This window comes from Rana temporaria, chromosome 3, assembly GCF_905171775.1.
Source record: "Rana temporaria chromosome 3, aRanTem1.1, whole genome shotgun sequence".
NCBI classification, from domain to species: Eukaryota; Metazoa; Chordata; class Amphibia; order Anura; family Ranidae; genus Rana; species Rana temporaria.
Window position 1 is genome coordinate 416,677,905 of NC_053491.1, and position 21,999 is coordinate 416,699,903.

Here is a 21,999-nt window from a genome sequence, read left to right on the forward strand (position 1 = left end):
ACTTACCCCTTGGCAGTCAGCACCTCTCGTCCAGAGTCTGCTGGAATTTCTGGCCTCCACGTTTCTTTTCTGAGGCGCAGCGCCAGGGATTGGAGTGTGGGCAGACACAGAGGGGTAGGGGCGGGAGGAAGAGTTGCAGATTGAGCCCTCTCTCCTCTCTCCAATTTATTTATGCTCTACATAAAGATGGTCTAGGCTATAAGAAGATTTCCAAGGCCTTGAAACTGAGCTGCAGCACAGTGGCCAAGGCCAAACAGCGGTTTAACAGGACAGGTTCCACTCAGAATGGGCCTTGTCATGACCGACCAAAAAAGTTGAGTGCACGTGCTCGGCGTCATGTCCAGAGGTTGTCTTTGGGAAATAGACATATGAGTGATGCCAGCATTGCTGCAGCGGTTGAAGGGGTGGGGGGGTCAGCCTGTCAGTGCTCAGATCATACGCCAAACACCTACACATACACTGACCTACCTGACATCTACACCTACACATACACTGACCTACCTGACACCTACACTGACCTACCTGACACCTACACATACACTGACCTACCTGACGGCACATCAGCACACGTCAGACTTCAGATAACCTCTGATCTCCCGACACTTCCATTTATAACTTGTCACAGGCAGTAAATGTTTAAAATGGTTATATCAGTATAATTATATAATTCAGGCTTTTCTTTACATGTCTGATAGTAATTATGTACGGAACAATATAATTACAAATTTCCGTTATTTAATAACCGGCATTCAAAGACTGAAACAGGATTTTCATATCCCTGCACACTTTTGAAATTTGATTCCAGATTGTTGGTGTTCAGCCTTACCTGTAGTGTGCGAGTGCACCCATCCCATTCGCCACCACTCAGACAGCCCTGCAGGCACCAGGCAGCCAGAGCCAGGATAGAAGAGCCGCCCTCCCATTTACACAGAGTGAGTGGGGATCTCCCAGTGCAGCCGCAGTGTCATTCCCGCCTCCTCCTGGGCCTGGCAGCACCTACGATGAACGTCACACATCTCGCGGTCCCAGCATTGGACCAGTGTGAAGTCCATCAAAGAAGCCGGGTCCAGGAGGCGGGACTTTGTGTACGTCACTCGGCCACGCTGAATAAGTGGGAGATCATTCCCTGCTCTCTGTCTAAACGGCTCTGGGCTAATAATGCATTTCCGAATATCGAGACCTGGGGCTTTTTGGGGGCACACTCGGGGCTCCAGCCCCCGTCAGCCCCCCTCCTGACGCCACTGTGTATAGCCATACTTAACAGTAGCGGCTGTGTCTGTGCGGCTGCTGTATCTCAATCGATGTGAAGGGTACTGCATGGAACACACGTGCAACCCTTGTGCTGGTAAACATGGCCTTGGTACGGGCATACGTTGTAGTATTGCCATGTGAACGAGGCCTAAGCCTGAGCAAATACAATACTATCTGATGGTGCAATCTCCTTTAGATTTCACCATCAAATACATGGTATCCGAGTCTATTTGATAAACCAAATGAATTGTTTAGATAGAAACACACTTGTGTTGGCCAGTCTAAGGAGGTGGTACAGAGATGTTACAATTAAGTGCCCTTGCTTCAACCACAGTCTAAGGTTAATATACTGCAGAAGGGTGTACTTATTGTTGGGGTTTATTTTATGGATTGGGGTAGGTTAGTGCTAGGGGTTTTAGATTAGAGCTATACTTGGAGACTGGGGGGCAGATCCAGAGAGAGAGTACGCCGGCGTATCTACTGATACGTGGCGTACTTTCAAATTACCCGCGTCGTATCTTTAGTTTGAATCCTCAAACCAAGATACGACGGCATCTGGGTTCGATCCAACAGGCGTACGGCTTCGCACACCTTCGGATCTTAGATGCAATACTTCGGCGTCCGCTGGGTGGAGTTTGCGTCGTTTTCCGCGTCGGGTATGCAAATGAACTTTTTTCCGACGATCCACGAACGTACGCGCGGCCGTCGCATTCTCATACGTCGTCTCTAGTCGGCTTTTACCGGCGTATAGTTAAAGCTGCTATTTTGCGGCGTATAGAAAGACTTGCCATGTTAAGTATGGCCGTCGTTCCCGCGTTGAAATTTTTATTTTTTTTATTTTTTGCGTAAGACGTCCGTGAATAGGGATGAACGTAAGTCACGTCTTAAGTTCAAAAAATGACGTTGTTGCGACGTCATTTCGCGCAAAGCACGGCGGGAAATTTAGAAACGGAGCATTTAAATGATTCACGCCCCCTAATCGCCGGTTTGAATTCCGCCGCCAGAAATACACTACACCGCCGTAACTTTCGGCGCGCAATCTTTCAGGATTCGAACCAAAGCCGGAAAAGTTACGGTAGCGTATCTCTGTGTGAATCTGGCCCTGGGTTTTTTTTTTGTTGCACATTAACCACTTCCCGACCCCCGCATGTATATGTACGTCCACAATATGGCACGTACAGGCACATGGGCGTACAGGTACGTCCTCGCCTATTAGCGGGTGGGGGGTCCGATCGGGACCCCCCCCGCTACATGCGGAGGTCGGGTCCGCTCGGGGAGCGATCCGGGACCACGGCGCGGCTATTGGTTTATAGCCGCTCCGTCGCGATCGCTCCCCGGAGCTGAAGAACGGGGAGAGCCGTGTGTAAACACGGCTTCCCCGTCCTTCACTGTGGCGGCGCATCAATCGCGTCATTCCCTTTATAGGGAAGACACGATCGATGACGTCATTCCTACAGCCACACCCCCAAACAGTTGTAAACACATACTAGGTGCACCCTAACTCCTACAGCGCCACCTGTGGTTAACTCCCAAACTGCAACTGTCATTTTCACAATAAAGAATGCAATTTAAATGCATTTTTTGCTGTGAAAATGACAATGGTCCCAAAAATGTGTCAAAATTGTCCGAAGTGTCCGCCATAATGTCGCAGTCACGAAAAAAATTGCTGATCGCCGCCATTAGTAGTAAAAAAAAAATAAAAAAAAAAAATGCAATAAAACTATCCCCTATTTTGTAAACACTATAAATTTTGCGCAAACCAATCGATAAACGCTTATTGCGATTTTTTTTACTAAAAATAGGTAGAAGAATACGTATCGGCCTAAACTGAGGAAAAAAAAATGTTTTTATATATGTTTTTGGGGGATATTTATTACAGCAAAAAGTAAAAAATATTGCTTTTTTTTCAAAATTGTCGCTCTATTTTTGTTTATAGCGCAAAAAACTAAAAACCGCAGATGTGATCAAATACCACCAAAAGAAAGCTCTATTTGTGGGGAAAAAAGGACGCCAATTTTGTTTGGGAGCCACGTCGCACGACCGCGCAATTGTCTGTTAAAGCGACGCAGTCCCGAACTGTAAAAACACCTTGGGTCTTTAGGCTGCATATTGGTCCGGGGCTTAAGTGGTTAAAGGAAACCTGTAATAGCAGAATGATTGCTGCCATTGCTATTTTCCCCTTCTAAAGTTACTAGTTGCCTGGCTATCATGGTGTGCCAATAGCGTCAGTATTTTTGAAGCACTGACCTTGAACAAGTATCAAGTATTCTGATATTTTCCTCCATGTTGGTTCTGAGTCAATGACTCTGAAATAAGTATTTATAAGTGAAAGTAAACTTAATTTCGCTACTCTCCCCTCCAGTGCATAACAATATGTGTTATATGTAAGGCTGCATTCACACCTGAGCGTAGGGCGTTCGGTCGTTTTCTCGGGCGTTTTTTTTCGCGCGTATTCATGCTTATTTGCGCGTTTGCATACAGCGTCGTGCGACGTTTTTGTACTTCGGCGTTTCTTATTTTAGCCAATAGGAAAAATTATCATCTTTTCATCACTTGTTGCTATGTTGGTAGATTGTTTTTAATCTTCTGCATGGGCGACAAGTTCTATTGATTAAAGTGACGAAACGCCCATAGCAAACGCCCGTTGTCGCGCGATACGCTCAATACGCGCGTTTCCCATTACTTCCTATGGGGAAAAAAAACGCTCAAACGCCGCTGTCGCGCGATTCGCGCGACAAAAAAAGGTCCGGGACTTGTTTGAGCTTCACGCGACAGGCGTTTGGGCGTTCAGGCGTTCAGGTGTGAACAGTCACCATAGGGAATAATGTTAATTCTCCCCTCTGGCGTTTGTGAGCAGTGCGCTTCAGGCGTAAAAACGCCTAGGTGTGAATGGGGCCTAAAAAGGAAATGGATATAGAGAAATTACCGTTTCAGTAAACAAACTCAAAACATTTTAGACATGGAAACCACATTGTGGCTGAGAAGAACTTTTATTTGTAATCTTCTGCTTTTTGTTTGATGAAGTTTTCACAGAACAGAACCTTCAAAATATCGGGACTAAAAAAGGCAACGAACCAGCAGGCCAGTTGGACTGGCTCTAGTAGGAAAGTGTTATAAAAGGTATCTTCATCCATGCTTTCACCTGCTGGGTTTCCTCCCACTGTCCAATGTGATTCATTACTATTGGATTAGTGTGAAATCTCCAAGACAGCATGAATCGGTATCGGAGCACACTGAGCAGACCTCATTCATCAATCACTGCTCTCTGTTAAGTAGCCAGCACTTAAATTTGCCTGTCTGTTTTTCTGTTAACCCCTTATCACTGGAAAAGGGATTAGCCGCTCCAGGTGGGAACCCAGATGAATATCCTTCATTGCAGAGTGGTGCAGGCAATGCCTGCACCTGACTAAGCACTAGTTTCAGTGCGAAACGCGTTGGCAGTAGGTTTTATTTTGCTGTGACGTGTAGTGCTGTCCTTCTTTTAATAAAAGGCTACAATTTGTTCAGAGTGCGGCTGTCCAGAGACCATCTTTGAACCCCTTATCGCTGACCGTACGCAAATTTGCATTTGTGGCTTGAAGGGTTGGTGCATCACCCTGGTAACATTTTTTAGAGCCCGTGGTTGGCTTTTTAGTGATAACCAATACGGCTAAGAGGCCGCTCAGCTGTTATTCTAGTGGCGCAGGAGGGGTGTCCCTTCCTTTCGCCGCTTTTCCCGAGCCTCCTGTCCCACCGGGAGACCCGGTCCACGATCCGTTGCATCCGCCGGCTAGGCTGAGACTAGATAGAAGCTGGAAATGGCTTTGATTGAGTCTCCTATGTAAAAACATGGAAGCAAAGTCCCTTACGGTTTACTCGGCTGCCAACGGTACCGACTTAAAAAAAACGACAGTATTCAGAATGCCCGTTTTTGGCGATCTGAATACTTTAAGTGCAAGGGAGGGATTTGGAGTCTTTTAGTCCCCTGGTGCCCTCCATAAAGAGTACCTGTCACCACCTATTACTTCACAAGGGATGTTAACTTTTCTTGCTGTCATAAGGAATGTAATCCGATTTATTTTTATTTTTTTTAAAGCCCCTGCGTGCTCGCGTAGAAAAGAAAACGCATACGTAAGTTGCGCCCGCATATGTAAACGATGTTCAATACACACAATTGCCGCGATCATCGGACTGAGAGCAATAATTCTAGCAAAAGCCCTCCTCTGTAACCTGGTAATCGTATTTTTTTTTTTTTTTTAAAGCTATGGAGATTTTTAGGTACCATAATTTGTTGCCATTCCACGAGTGTGCGCAATTTCAAAACCTGACACGTTTGGTATCTATTTACTCTGCGTCACATCCTCTTTCACATTAGACAAAAAAAATTGGGCTAACTTTACAGTTTAGTTTTTTTTTATTTCACGAAAGTGTTGTTTTCCCCCAAAAAAATCGTGTTTGAAAGACCGCAAATATCGTGTGACATAAAAAATTGCAACACTCGCCATTTTATTCTCTAGGGTCTCTGCTAAAAAATATATATAATGTTTGGGGGTTTTTAACCACTTGCTTACTGTGCACATATACCCCCTTCCTGCCCAGGCGAAATTTCAGCTTCCGGCACTGCGTCGCTTTAACTGACAATTGCGCGGTCGTGCGACGTGGCTCCCAAACAAAATTGACGCCCTTTTTTTCTCACAAATAGAGCTTTCTTTTTGTGGTATTTGATCGCCTGTGCGGTTTTTATTTTTTGTGCTATAAACACAAAAAGAGTGTAAATTTTGAAAAAAAAAACAATATTTGTTGCTATAATAAATATCTAATTTTTTAAAAAAAATAAAACATGTCTCAGTTTTACGTATTCTTCTACATATTTTTTTTTTTTTTTTTTTATTGGGACTGCGACATTATGGCGGACTCATCGGACACTTTTGACACATTTTTTGGACCATTCACATTTATACAGTGAACAGTGCTAAAAAAAATATGCACTGATTACTGTATAAATGTGACTGGCAGGGAAGGGGTTCACACTAGGGGGCGAGGAAGGGGTTAAATGTGTAGCCTAGTGAGTGATTGTAACTGTGGGGGGAGGGGACTGACTGGGGAGGTGACCGATCTGTGTCCCTAAGTACAAGGGACACAGCATTGGTCGCCTCTCCCTGACAGGACGTGGATCTCTGTGTTTACACACAGAGATCCACTGTCCTGCTCAGTTACTGGGCAATCGCCAGTGCCCGGCGGCCATCGCGGCCGCCGGGCACGTGCCTCGTGTTCCCAGTAACGCGGCGGGCGCACGCCCCCTAGCGGCTTTAAAAGACAAGGACGTCATATGATGGCCTGTCAGAACAACTGAGCTACTATGCCGCCGTCAATCTGGTAGATAAGTGGTTAAGTAATTTTCTATAAAAAAAATGCGGGTTTTAACTTCTAAGAAAGGGTTATGCAGAAAAGCCAAAAACTATATACACTCTCTAGTACCTACCTAGGAGGGAGCTACACTAATAATTCATTTACTTTCTTCTACAGCCATCTACAACTTTCAAGCAAAAAATGAAGAAGAACTATGCCTGCGGGTGGGAGACACAGTGCAGATATTTGAGACGTATGAAGGTAAGGACCTACCTACTTTTTTTTTTTTTTTTTTTACACTACAGACCAATAATTGTTCTGTCTGTCTAGAGTCTAGACCAAACTAAAAACAAAGGTACTTCCCAAAGATGACTGTCATCTGAACACACTGAAAGTGTGTGAAATATGGAACTCTAAAGCCAAGTCAATGCTGAATTTCAGGCGGCTATAACAGAAACAAATCATTGCATCTCTGTACTTAATACAATCAAAACATGAAATTTTAATGCTAGTAATATAAAATCCTAAAGTATAACTAAAGGCAGAACTTTTTCTTTTGGTTTTGGATATGGGGCAGAAAGTGAAGGGAAATCTCCCCAGTGGGACACAGACAGGGGAGGGCTGGCAGCCTTAGACCTGGGGGGCAAGTCCAGTCAAGTGGCCAATTGAACCGCCGAATGAGCTCACCATCCATGGCCCACCTGCTTTTTAAAAGGAAGCTTCACCAGTGCCCATCAGTGCAGCCAACTCCAGTGCCCATTAATGCAGCCTGATCACTGGGGGAGGTTACATGGGGTGTATGAGAGGGTCAGTTAGGGGTGTCAGGGTCTCTCAACTCAGTGATCTCAGCTCAGCAGGTCCTTGCATGCCACGGCCTCCTGGGGGGGTAATGCTCTTGGTCCTGGGGTCAAGTTGCAGCCAGCACCCAGCCCTGCATCCCGACTCCCTGGCACACACTGCCTCTGCCTGCTTCCAAGAATCCAGTCCCAAGGAGTTGTAGTTTCCTCTGCACTGCTCTGCTTTGCACCCACCGGGAGCTTGAGCGTGGACTACAACTCCCGGAATACAACAGCTAGTGGTCAGCCACTGTGGCCGTGCCCCCGGCCCGACTTCCTAGTGCAGAATAAAAAATAAAATGGTAGAGGGCAGCGGATGTGGGCCATTTTGAACATAAGTTAGAGCGGCCTGGGAGGCAATTGCCACCCTGCCCCCTGGCCCAGCCCTCCCCTGGACACAGATGGTTAAAAACTGTCAGCGTTATCCCTCCCTTCCAAAAAAAAAATTAAATAAAAGTTTGGCCTTTAGTTCTACTTTAATTTGACTTGGTGTCAGCCTTTTCACGTCCCTGTAAAGCAGAGCTCATCCAAGGAAAGGGAGAAGCGGCATGGGAAGCCAATCCGGTGCATTGTAATGTCTATGTGCTAACAAAAACATGCTTACAGGAGGAAAGAGCAGAGAGATGAGCTCACCAGTCTGCTGCTTCTTTTTCCTTAAAGACAAGACCTGTAAGCGTAAATTACCTGCAGCAGATAAAAATCGGGGTCACCTGTCTTGCCAGACAGGGTTGTGTTGTGTGGCAGAGCTGTGTAAATATCAGAACTGGATGGAAAAAGCTGCACATCCTTTGGCAGGTAAAACGGATCCCTTCTATGTATTTCTCCCATGTATTTAGCTGTATTTCCAGGAGTTCAGCTTTGACAAGTGCTCTGACATGTGGAGTCCCTCAAGGGTCACCCATGTTGTTCAATATTTACCTTTGCCCAAAATTATCAGTAACCAGGATCTACTCTACCATTCCTACCCCAATGATACTCGGCTCTACTTTCGTATAAACAACAAAAAGGGCCATTTCCCCGGACTAGAAAAATCCCTCACTATAATACACAACTGGATGACGGAGAGTCACCTCAATCTCAATGGATCAAAAACAGAACTCCTTCTGGTCCATGCAAACACAAAGAGATCTGCCAGGACGACATGGTTGCCCCCGCCCATAATTGGACAGACCATTACCCCCAGCAACAAAGTCAAGAGTCTAGGAGTAATTTTTGACTCCAACATGACAATGGATGCTCAGATTGGGTCAGTAGTCAGAGGGTCTCACCATCTCCTGCGTCTACTAAGAAGACTCGTGCCCTTCATTCCGAAAAAAGACACCGCAGTAGTGGTGGGAACACTTATAGCTGGATTCAGGTAGGGCGGCTTAATTTTGACCCGGCGTAGCATATCGTAGCGTAAATGGGCTGGCCTAAGCGCGCCTAATTAAAAAGAGGAACAGGGGGGCATGTTTTATGTAAATGATTCGTGACCTGACGTGATTGACGTTTTTAACGAACGGCGCATGCGCCGTCCGTGGACATATCCCAGTGTGCCCTGCTCCAAAGTACGCCACAAGGACGTATTGGTTTCGACTTGAACGTAAATTACGTCCAGCTCCATTCACGGACGACTTACGCAAACAACATAAAAATTTCAAAATTTTACGCAGGAACGACGTCCATACTTAACATTGGCTAGGCCAGCTATTTGTTCGACTAACTTTACGCCGGAAAAAGCCTTACGTAAATTACGTAAAAAAATGCGCCGGGCGCACATACGTTTCTGAATCGGCATATCTAGCTAATTTGCATATTCTACGCCGAAATCAATGGAAGCGCCACCTAGCGGCCAGCGTAAATATGCACCCTAAGATACGACGGCATAGGAGACTTAAGCCGCTCGTATCTTAGCCTAATTTAAGCGTATCTGGTTTCCAGAATACGCTTAAATTTACGACGGCGTAGATTCAGAGTTACGACAGCGTATCTACTGATACGCCGGAGTAAACGTCTCTGAATCTAGCTATAAAACTCCAAGCTCGACTATGCTAACTCCCTGTACCTAGGTCTCCCAAAATACCAGATTGCCCGTCCGCAAGTCGTCCAGAACACGGCAGCGCGACTGGTAACAGGGAAAAAAACCCTGGGAATCAATTTCCCCCTCCCTGAGGTCCCTCCATTGGCTGCTCGTCAAGGACCAAATTACATTCAAGGCCTTCTGCCTGACACACAAATGTGTACAAGGCATCGCCCCCCAATATCTATGTGAGAAAATAAAATACCACAACCCCAATCGCATTCTCCGATCAGCTAACCAAAATCTACTACAAATCCCCAAAGCCCGCTACAAGAGCAAAGGAGAATGAAGATTTGCAGTCCAAGGACCTTTACTGTGGAACTCATTACCAACTCACATCCGAACGGAAGAGAATCACCAGGCCTTCAGAAAAAAAAAACTCAAGACCCATCTTTTCTGAAGGCTAAATAGAAGGAAATGGATACCAAGCGCCTTGAGGCGATTCAGTTCGCATTTGTAGCGCTATATAAGTTATTCACTCACTCATTATATTGTTGCCCAGTAAGGTTTGGATGCTTTTTTTTTTTTTTTTTTTTTTTTTTTTTTATGCTGCAAAACTGATATTTTTTTAGAAGTGTTCTGCTTAACGCACTTTACACAGATCACATGATAACCCCATTATTATATCAGAAGAAATACATACCTTTCTGTAGCATAAGGCTTCATTTCCATGGACGTTTTTACAGCCACTTTTCTGAGCTTTTTTTGCAGCTTAAAAACGACTCTCCATGTTAGTCTATGGCCTCATGCCCACCATGACGTTTTTGCGCTGTTGATGGCTGAGCCGTTTTTAAGCTGTAAAAAAAAAACCAGGACCAGTGCGTTCTGACGCTCCAGCCTTAGAGCTGTAAAAACGCCAGATGTTAAAAAACGCAAAAAAAACGCTACCACTGCGTTTTTGAGCTCCAGCTCAAAAAATCGAATAAAAAAATAATCATAATAAAAACGTCCATGGAAATTAAGCCTAAAACATATTTTTATTTTACTTTTTGGGTTGAAGAGATCATCCTTAAATCCTTCTGAGATAATGGACCTAATCTTTGAAGCTTTTTATCCACCATCATTAAAAAAATGATCTCATGGGATTTCAGCATCTGTCACCTGTAGTTGTAAGAGTTTCCTGGTTCTGAGCAGCCAAACTGTAGTCATTGCAGTGAAACTACCGCGTTTCTCCAATAATAAGACCGGGTCTTATATTAATTTTGGCTACAAAAAACACACTAGGGCTTATTTTCAGTGAATGGTCCGGTGGCAGAGGAAGTAGGAGGTGTGCCGAACTTCTAGGGGACTTTGCAGCGGCGAGATCACCCAGAAGTGGGGACAGGTAACTGTCAAAAACAGGTAACCGCTCCCCCAGAAAAGGTGCCAAATGTGCCACCCAATGGGGGAGGAAGCATACAAGCAGAGCTTCCCCTTTTGGGTGGAGCTCCACTTTAACCACTTCAATACAGGACTTTAATACCCACCAGTTACCAGTTTAGAGTTACAGAGGAGGTCTAGTGCTAGAATTGTTGCTCTCGCTCTAACGCACGTGGCGACACCTCGCATGTGTGGTTTGAACGACGTTTACATACGTGGGTGGGACTTGCGTGTGCGTTCGCTTCTAAGCGCGAGCTACCGGGGACAGGGGTGGTTTTAATTTTTTTTTTTTTTTTAACTTATTTATTTATTTTTTACACTTTTTTTTTTTTTTTTTTGATCGCTTTTATTCCTATTACAAGGAATGTAAACATCCCTTGTAATAGGAATGTGTGTGACAGGTCCTCTTTAAGGAGAGATGCGGGGTCAATAAGACCCCACATCTCTCCTCCAGGCGGGAAAGAATGAGATTGTGAAAAAAAATTCACAGATCTCATTCTTGCTAGCCGCAATTGCGGTTTGTTTACTTACGGGGACCCAGGCGTGACGTCATCACATTGTGCCCCGGTCCCCATCCGGTGCACAGCGATCATCTCTCCGGGCCCCCGATGGCACGGGAGAGCTCGGAGAAGCACCGGATGGCGGCGAGAGGGGGGATGTCCCCTCCCGCCGCCTATGAGAACGATCAAGCGGCGGAACTGCCGCTATGATCATTCTTATGGTGCGCAGGATCGCCGCCAGAACAAAATGATATCTGAATGATGCCTCTAGGTGCAGGCATCATTCAGATATCCCCACACAAAGTACAGGACGTCATATGACGTCCACCCGGGATAAGAGGTCCCCTTTTTGGACGTCATATGACGGTGTGCGGTTTTGAAGTGGTTAAGCACCCCATAGATCAGTGATGGCGAACCTTGGCATCCCAGATGTTTTGGAACTACGTTTCCCATGATGCTCAACTACACTGCTTGAGCATCATGGGAAATGTAGTTCCAAACCATCTCAGGTGCCAAGTTTCGCCATCCCTGCCCTAGATGATTCAAGTGGATGGGAGAATTACTCCTGCTGAGCGACATTGTTCTGATGGCGGTGCTGATCAAACAGTATTTATTCAAAAGGCGAGCTGTATAGAAGTTGATTGGTAGATTTCTGTGCCAACACTGCCCCTATGCATGGATCAAAATTCATCTGGAACCTGCTGAACTGTACACGTTGCTCCATGTATGGCAGGCTTAACTGTATAAAAATTGAAGCGTTGTTAGGTACGTCCTTTCTAGGAATGCGGAAGCAGTATGAAGCAGGACAAATGCAGCTGTCATTTTATTCTGAATCAGGGCTTGACAAATCCCGGTCGCCAGGTCGCCATCTGGTGGTGAGCCGTTGTTACCACCAGATGTGTAAACTGGCGCCATCTGGTGGTGGCCGTTGGTATTACAAGTTAAGCATTACAAGTTAAACAGCAATTCTAATGTTATTTTTCACTATTTTCACTGCCATCTTCTTCCCTCTAATTAGAACCCCCAAACATTATATATATTTTTTATCCTAACACCCTAGAGAATAAAATGGCGATCGTTGCAATACTTTCTGTCACGCCGTATTTGCGCAGCGGTATTACAAGCGCACTTTTTTTTGTGAAAAAAATTACACTTTTTTTAATTAAAAAATAAAACAGTAAAGTTATCCCCATTTTTTTTAATATTATGAAAGATAATGTTACGCCGAGTAAATTCATACCCAACATGTCACGCTTCAAAATTGCGTCCGCTCATTGAATGCCGACAAACTTTTACCCTTTAAAATCTTTATAGGCGACGTTTAAAAAAATCTACAGGTTGCATTTTTTGAGTTACAGAGGAGGTCTAGGGCTAGAATTATTGCTCTCGCTCTACCAATCGCGGCGATACCTCACATGTGTGGTTTGAACACCGTTTACATATGCGGGCGCTGCTCACATATGTGTTCGCTTCTGCGCGCAAGCTTGTGGGGACGGGGTGCGTTTTCTGGCTCCTAACTTTTTTAGCTGGCTCCTAGATTCCAAGCAAATTTGTCAACCCCTGTTCTGAATCATCCTACAAGTGTCTAAAGCTGATGTCAAAAGCAAGCTCATCAAGCCAGGCCCATAAGCTGAGCTTCAGGCAGATATAAGACACTACTGAATTGAATTCTGTAATCCTCAATACAGTAATACATTTTTGTTTTTAAACCGCAAGCAATGTACCTGACATTTGGTATCCGTCTCCTGCAGTCCCTGTGCAGCAGGGCTCAGAGGCAGATCAGGGGAAGCAGCACATAGATCCATTCAGGTGCATTTCAGAGCAAGCAAGGAGCATGCTGATAGGAGAAGAGGGCAAAGTGACAGCAGACTGATGAGCTCACCTTAGTATTTCTTCTTTTACTGTTCAGCCACAAGGTGGGTGTGCAGAGGAGACCTGTAAGTGAATGTGAAACTGCAGAAAGATGAGATGAATGGTTATCCCTCCCCGCCAGACAGGACTGTGCTGTGTGGCACAGCTGTACATATCTCAGGACTGGATAGAGAAACATAGAAATTCTTTTGACAGGTAAAGCAGCTCCAGTATACATTTAATCTGTGTATTTCTTTGTGTGTGTGTCTGGAGTTGAGCTTTAACAGACACCGGAATGAAGCCGCCAACCCCTTCTCGACTGCTCACATCTACACAACCCGGAGAGGGACACAAGTGCTGATCTGAGGTCTTTACTGAGTTTATTATATTGTAGATGGACACAGGAGGGGGACAGAGTGACCAGTAAGGGGGGGGGGGGTGTATACTGAGGGACTGGGGTCTGTACTGAGGGAGGGGGGTCTATGCTTAGTGGAGAGGGGCGTCTGTATTGATGGAGGTGGGTGTCTATACTTGGTGGGGTGGGGGGGATCTGGACTGAGGGAAGCGGGTCTATTCTAAAGGGAGGGTGTCTGTACTTGGCGGAGAGGCTTTTTTTTCTTAGTGGAGAGGGGGGGTCTGGAGTGGCGGGTTGGGTCTGGATTGAGGAATGGGGGTCTGGACTTGATGGAGGGGGGTTTGTCCTGAGAGACGTGGGTCTGGACTGAGGAACGGGGATCTGGACGTAGTGGAGAGGGGGTCTATGCTTAATGGAGAGGAGGGGTCTATACTATGGGAGGCGGGTCCATACTTGGTGGACTGGGGGTCTGGACTGAGGGATGGGGGTCTATACTTAGTGGAGAGGGGGGGTCTGTACTGATGGAGGGGTGTCTGGACTGAGGGAGGTGGGTCTGTACTTAGTGGAGGGGGGGTCTGGACTGAGGGATGGGGGTCTATACTTGGTGGAAAGGGGGGTTTGTACTGATGGAGGGGGGTCTATACTTGGTGGAGGGGGGTCTGGACTCTGGGAGGCGTGTCTGTACTTAGTGGAGAGGGGGGTCTGGACTGAGGGACGGGGGTCTGCACTTGGTGGTGGGGGGTTTGTGCTGAGGGACAGGGGTCTATGCTTATTGGAGAGGGGGGTCTGTACTGATGGAGGGGCGTCTATACTTGGCACATGCAGCCGCTAGCGGGGTTAAAAGCACCCTGCTAGCTGCCGAATAGTGCCGATAAAATGACGGTAAAGCGCGGCTAAAACTAGCAGCGTTTTACCATGAACGCCCGCCCCAGTGTGAAAGCAGTCTAACTCAAATTGCGGAAAAAGTTGGTGGTTGTAAACCTTGCTTGGTAATATTTACCTACAGGTAGGCCTATAATAAGACTTGCTTGTAGCTAAAATGAATATCTCCTAACTGTGCACCATTTAGGAGATATTTACCCTGCATGCAGCCAGTGACAACATTGGCGCCTGCGCTCTGAAAGGCCGGGACACCTTGCTGGAACTTAAGAGCTTTGTGCCGGAACCGAGGGCTCCCGCGGCTCCAGCCAATCGCATAGCTGGAGCACGCAAACCCGAAAGAAAGACGGGGAACATCTCGGCTCGCTCAGCGCTGACATTACAGAGCTGGAGGGCTTCGTTCCAAGGTGAGTATTTCATAATGTGCTAGTATGCGATACACACTAGCACATTATGCCATTGCCTTGCAGGTCCATCATTTCAGTAAGGCCAGATGCCGTTCTGTATTTCTGGCTTTTGCATCAGATAGAAAAAAAAATAAATAATTTTTTAGTTCAGAACAACCCCAGTAGCTGGCCCCCTTTCCTGTACTGCAGATCAGTAACCAGCCTAGACATGGGAATGTACCTGCTCACCAGGAACTTGTACAAGGAAATGCTGACAGCCTTGTGACACGGCATGCCAAATGTAAACAGGTCAGCACAGGTTATAGCGAGCGTGCGTCCTCGTGAAGGTTGTTATGTAATGAGGAAAACCTGATTCCTCTCTACATAGTTAAGCGAGTTTAAAGGAAAAAATAAATAAAGTTTTTTCCCCCCTGCAAATCCACCAAAAAAGTATTTTTATTTATCAACTTCCTTTAACCACTTCACCCCCGGAAGAATGACCAGGCCATTTTTTGCGATACGGGACTGCGTCACTTTAACTGATGTAGTATCCAAAGAAAATTAATTCCTCGATTAATAGTTAATTTTTTTTGATCAAAATTTTTTTGATCGGTACTCGCTGCCTGCTTCCGGGTCTTCAGGCAGTCAGTTTATAGGAAAGGCTGCGGCTTTGGCCTAGCTCCGGAGCGGCGGCCATCTTGGTACACCCGGCTTTGGCCTAGTAGCGGGGCGCTGACATCGTCATCACCCGCCTACTTGTGTCGTCTGCGGACGGGTCTGCCTGCAGTCGTTTCTATTCTGGTAAGAGCAGACAATTCCTATACATATACAGTGGGGGGGAGATGTGGACATTACAGTGGGGGGGGGGAGATGTGGACATTACAGTGGGGGGGGGAGATGTGGACATTACAGTGGGGGGGGAGATGTGGACATTACAGTGGGGGGGAGATGTGGACATTACAGTGGGGGGGAGATGTGGACATTACAGTGGGGGGGAGATGTGGACATTACAGTGGGGGGGGAGATGTGGACATTACAGTGGGGGGTGAGATGTGGACATTACAGTGGGGGGGAGATGTGGACATTACAGTGGGGGGGGAGATGTGGACATTACAGTGGGGGGGAGATGTGGACATTACAGTGGGGGGGAGATGTGGACATTACAGTGGGGGGGGAGATGTGGACATTACAGTGGGGGGGAGATGTGGACATTACAGTGGGGGGGAGATGTGGACATTACAGTGGGGGGGAGATGTGGACATTACAGTGGGGGGGAGATGTGGACATTACAGTGGGGGGGAGATGTGGACATTGCAGTAGGGGAGATGTGGACATTACAGTGGGGAGGGGGAGATGTGGACATTACAGTGGGGAGGGGGAGATGTGGACATTACAGTGGGGGGGGGGAGATGTGGACATTACAGTGGGGAGGGGGAGATGTGGACATTACAGTGGGGGGGGGGAGATGTGGACATTACAGTGGGGGGGGGGAGATGTGGACATTACAGTGGGGGGGGGGGAGATGTGGACATTACAGTGGGGGGGTGTGGACATTACAGTGGGGGGGTGTGGACATTACAGTGGGGGGGTGTGGACATTACAGTGGGGGGATGTGGACATTACAGTGGGGGGGGGGGGAGATGTGGACATTACAGTGGGGGGGGGGAGAGATGTGGACATTACAGTGGGGGGGGGGGAGAGATGTGGACATTACAGTGGGGGGGGGGGAGATGTGGACATTACAGTGGGGGGGGGGGGAGATGTGGACAATACAGTGGGGGGGTGGGGAGATGTGGACAATACAGTGGGGGGGGGGGAGATGTGGACATTACAGTGGGGGGGGGGGTGTGGCTATAACAGTGTGGGGGGGGAGATGACGACATTACAGTGGGGGGGGGGGGGGGGAGATGTGGACATTACAGTGGGGGGGGGGGTGTGGCTATAACAGTGTGGGGGGGGAGATGACGACATTACAGTTATAATTCATCAAAATTAGTCGATTAATCAATTTAAAAAAAAAATATTTATCGAACACGAACATTTTAATCAGTAACAGCCCTAATATAAATATATTTAATAAAATGGACCACTTGGTAATTTTTTTCCTACACTCTTCCATTTTCTATGTTTCCAATACAGTATCTGGGTTTGTAAAGACATTTTGGTGCACACACATTGGATTTCTATGATTTTTGGCTATTCAGTAATAAAGTGTGTGTGCCTGCAGTTCAAAGTTCAGTGGCCACGGAAAACTGGAAAATACGGTATTGGTTGGAGTATATCTTTAACACTGAGTGTCATGGTAGTTCCAGCTACCATCCATGGAACTTCCCAGGGTTTCCCCATGCTCTGTGCTCTAGTCATTGGTCCAGGAAATGAAAGCATGTCTAACATTCCTTGGAAGCATCAGAATGTTTGTTTTATGGCTCTGGGGAATGTGAGATGCTGGGATCATAGAGTCTCCACCAACATGCTGCAGAAAATACGGTGATGGGAAATTCTAACTACTGTAGATAAAGATTCTCTCTGGAATGCAGGTGATTGTTGGCAGGAGAATGTTGTGTATTCTGAAGATGGGTCAATAATGGCTCTGTCACCTAAAAAATTCACAGGAGGCGGAAGATGTCGGATGTTTTTCTGAAGATATTGAAAATAATAGGAAGAAGCTCAGAACGTAGTTTGGGCAGCACTAAACCTGCAATATTGTTCATGTTCCATTAAAGCCTGGTTCACACATTTGCATTTTTTAGCACATTTTTAGTTTTGCAGAAACACACTACAGTCCATTTAACATGGTTTCCTATGGATGTATTCACATCTATTAATTTTCTGGAAAGGGCCAGGGACTTAGTTTTGGTTCCAGATAGGTGGATTCAGAAAGAGTTAGGCCGGCGTATCCGTAGAAACGCCGACCTAACTCAGAATCTGCACCGTCGTAAGTTTAAGTGTATTCTCAAACTGAGATACACTTAAACCTATCTAAGATACGACAGCCTGCGCCGTCGTATCTTAGGGTGCAATATTTAGGCTGGACACTATGTGGCGCTTCCACTGAGGTCGGCGTAGAATATGTAAATCACTAGATACGCCTATTCACGAACGTACGTGCGCCCGTCGCAGTAAAGATACGCCGTTTCCGTAAGAGATACGCCGCCTAAAGATAAAGATGCCCCATAGGTGGCGTAGCCAATGTTAAGTATGGCCGTCGTTCCCGCGTCGAAATTTGAAAATTTTACGTTGTTTGCGTAAGTCGTCCGTGAATAGGGCTGGACGTAATTTACGTCCACGTCGTAACCAATACGTCCTTGCGGCGTACTTTGCCACAATGCACACTGGGATATGTACACGGACGGCGCATGCGCCGTTCGTAAAAAACGTCAATCACGTCGGGTCACCGTTCATATGCATAAAACACGCCCCCCACATCCTCATTTGAATTAGGCGCGCTTACGCTGGCCTATTCACGCCGCCGTAACTTAGGAGGCAATTACTTTGTGAATACAGTACTTGCCTCTCTGACTTACGGCGGCGTAGTGTGAATCCAGCTAATAGACTTCAATGAATGACAAGCATGTATTGAATTATGCAACTGCAACCTGCATAGGTGTGAATCGGGCATTAGTGTCAGTTCATTGTGAGAACTTTTCAGCCATTAGCCGCTAATGACTTTCTAAATTGAACCTCTCATTACACAACATAGTTGTCAGATGTGTGGGCACAGTCCAATCGCTGAACGTTGTTCTGTGTTCAGATGATCAGTACTCTAAGGCCGGGTACTCACGACCAAACATGTATGGTGAAAGCGGTCCGTCGGACCGTTTTCACCATACATGTCTGCCAGAGGGCTTCTGTACGATGGTTGTACACACCATCGTACAGAAGTCCGCGCGTAAACAATACGCGGGGCGTGTCCGCGGTGTCGCCGCGTCGATGACGCGGTGTCGCCGCGACAATGACGCAGCGACGTGGGCGGGCCGCCTTTAAAATGCTTCCACGCATGCGTCGAAGTCATTCGACGCATGCGAGGGACGGCGGGCGCCTGGACATGTACGGTAGGTCTGTACTGACGACCGTACATGTCCGAGCGGGCAGGATTCCAGCGGACTGTTTTAAAACAAGTCCAGGAATATTTGTCCGCTGGGAAAAGGCCCGGCGGGCAAATGTTTGCTGGAATTCGGCCCGCTCGCGCCCACACACGACCAAACATGTCTGCTGAAACTGGCCTGCGGACCAGTTTCAGCAGACATGTTTGGTCGTGAGTACGGGGCCTAACATGAAGTGAGAGGTTGGCGTGGGCAAAGCTCAGGTTCACTTTATTTCTTTTAAAGTGATTGTAAAGCTTGATTGTTTTTTTTTTTTAAAGGGTAACTCCACTTTCGTGGGGGGGGGGGGGGGGAATGGAATATAAAGAAATAAAAAAGCACATATAATTTTGAGACTAATCATATTGTAATTGAATGCTATTAAAAATGACCTTTCCTTTACAATCTGCAGCCGCTCTACTTGTATGAGAATACATTGCAATATGACTACCTGGAGTTCTGTACACACAGGCCTAGATTCACGTACGGCCGCTCTACGTTGCGCGGGCGTAGCGTATCGTATTTACGATACGCCGCCGCAACTTAGAGAGGCAAGTGCTGTATTCAAAAAGCACCTGCGTCCTAAGTTATGGCGGCGTAGCGTAAATGGGCCGGCGTAAGTGCGCGTAATTCGAAGTAGGCTAGTAGGGGGCGTGTTGTATTTAAATGAGGCTTGACCCCATGTAGATGCATGGCCGAACGAACGGCGCATGCGCGCGCATGCTCAGTATCACGTCGTATTTACACCCAGAGATACGTAGGCTCAATGCCTGTGACGTGAACGTAACTTATGCACAGCCCTATTCGCGTACGACTTGCGCAAACGACGTAAAAAGATACGCTTGTTCCGACGTCCATACTTTGCATGGGCTGCGCCACCTAGAGACATGCTTTATCTTTAAGCCGGCGTATGTCTTGCGTAAACGGCGTAACTAATTGCGATGGGCGTACGTACGTTCGCGAATCGGCGTATCTTGCTCATTTACATATTCAACGCAGAAATCAAGAAAGCGCCACCTAGCTGCCAGCGTAATTATTGCAACCCAAGATACGATGGCGTAGGAGACTTACGCCGCTCGTATCTTGGCCAAATTCTATAAATCGGGCGCATAGATACGACGGCGGCTATTCGGACTTACGACGGCGTATCCGGAGATACGCCATCGTAAGTCTTTGTGAATCTGGGCCACAGTGTGTACTGTCCACCCACCCCCCCCCCCCCCCCAGAAACATAATTTCCTGCTTGTGTGATTGGCTCACCAATTTTTCCAGGAATCTGTACTAAGATACAAGTCAGATTTCAGGCATCCCCTGCAACAAAATCAAATTTTTGGAGAGATACTGACTGATAATTATGAAACCTCTCCCAATAGACCCACTTAGTACAGAGGCACAGACAAACACACATGGATTACTTCAGAATAACAAAAGGTAGGAATCGGCAGCAAAGTTTTATACTCCTTGCAATGTACATAGAGGGGATTTTTTTTTCTTAACAAAAGTGGAGTTACATTTTTAATTAAATAATAAACATGTTATACCTACCTGTTATGTACATTGAACCTTTTCTTCTCGGGCCCCCTACCGGTGTTCTGTTGAATAGTGCCCTCTAACGAAAAATGCCTGCTCCGGTCTGTGAATGCGCAGTACCGAACGGCCCATAGCTGCTTTCCCAAGCAGCTGTTGAGACGGCGCAGTAACAGAATGAGTCTGATTCTGCCCCGCACTTGCCGGGCATGTTCAGTGTTGTGAAGGGTGTGTTTTTTTGTGTTGTTGTTTTTTTGTGTTGACTTCAGTGCTGCAAAGGGACAATGTTATTCTCCGATTCTGCCTCGCTTTAAAAAATAAAACTGCCCTTCAACACACTAAACACACCCCGCAAGTGTGAGGCAGAATCGGAGAATAACATTGTCCCTTTGCAGCAATGAAGCCGCCCATCAATGCAAACAAAAACCCGCAAGTGCAAGGGAGAATAATTCTATCCCTCGTTCCTTGACTGCTATTGTCTCCGATGCACTGCACATGCGCTGTCATGCCGTCACAACAGCTGATTGGGAAATCGGCTGTTGTGCCGTTCCGTACTGCGCAGGCCAGAGCGGGCATTTTTCGATGGAGGGCACATTCGACAGAACACAGACCCTCCTGGCTGCCTGCCCCACCTTCCCCGCTTCCTATGGGGGCGCTCTTGTGTGCTGGATCCCGAGATTTTTGGGGGAAAAATACACTTTTTTTAATTAAAAAATAAGACAACAGTAAAGTTAGCCCAATTTTTTTTATATTGTGAAAGATAATGTTACGCTGAGTAAATTGATACCCAACACGTCACGCTTCAAAATTGCGTCCGCTTGTGGAATGGCGACAAACTTGTACCCTTTAAAATCTCCATAGGCGACTTTAAAAAATTCTACAGGTTGCATGGTTTGAGTTACAGAGGAGGTCTAGGGCTAGATTTATTGCTCTCGCTCTAACGCTCGCGGCGATACCTTGCATGTGTGGTTTGAACACCGCTTTGATATGCCGGCGCTACTCACGTATGCGTTCGCTTCTGCGCGTGAGCTCGGCGGGACGGGGCACGTTTCTGGCTCCTAACTTTTTTTTAGCTAGCTCCTAGATTCCAAAAAAATTGTCAAACCCTGAGATATATATATATATATATATATATATATATAGTCACAACTGTTTTTCATTTCATTATGGGTTGTTGCAAGGTAAAGGATGACATATACTTTAAAAGGTTGCTTTGGCTTATATTATGTGGTCTGTTTTACATGAAGTAATGTTCTGTGGAGTTCTTCTTTTAAGCAGAGAGTCATCCATTGTCTTAGCGGCTCTGAGTAGAAGGGTCCGTATCTTTTACTGCATTGATTCCTCTGACCTTCAGCCTCAGTACTGCAGTCTGTGATCTCCACCCACTCCTATTGCTGGACAGAATGTGGTCATTGTACACAGTGACTTGTGTCTTTCCAATGCTTAACCTCTTGTGTGCTAAGGGCAGCTTTACATTCTTTCTGGCTTTTCCTTATTTTTATTTTTCAAGCTTTGCTCTTTATCCTTAAGAAAAGAATTCCAAAGATATTTTCTATATTTGGGTTTCATAAACCAAGGCAATACCC

General features: G+C 46.4%; 1 protein-coding gene across 1 annotated transcript in view; it reads left to right on the top strand.

Annotated features, from left to right (window-relative positions):
- Window positions 1-21,999, top strand: part of DOCK5 (dedicator of cytokinesis 5) — a 187,757-nt gene that overhangs the window by 13,960 nt on the left and 151,798 nt on the right. Inside the window, 1 exon segment of the mRNA XM_040346102.1 lies at window positions 6,757-6,840. Coding sequence (XP_040202036.1) covers window positions 6,757-6,840 — 84 coding nt within the window.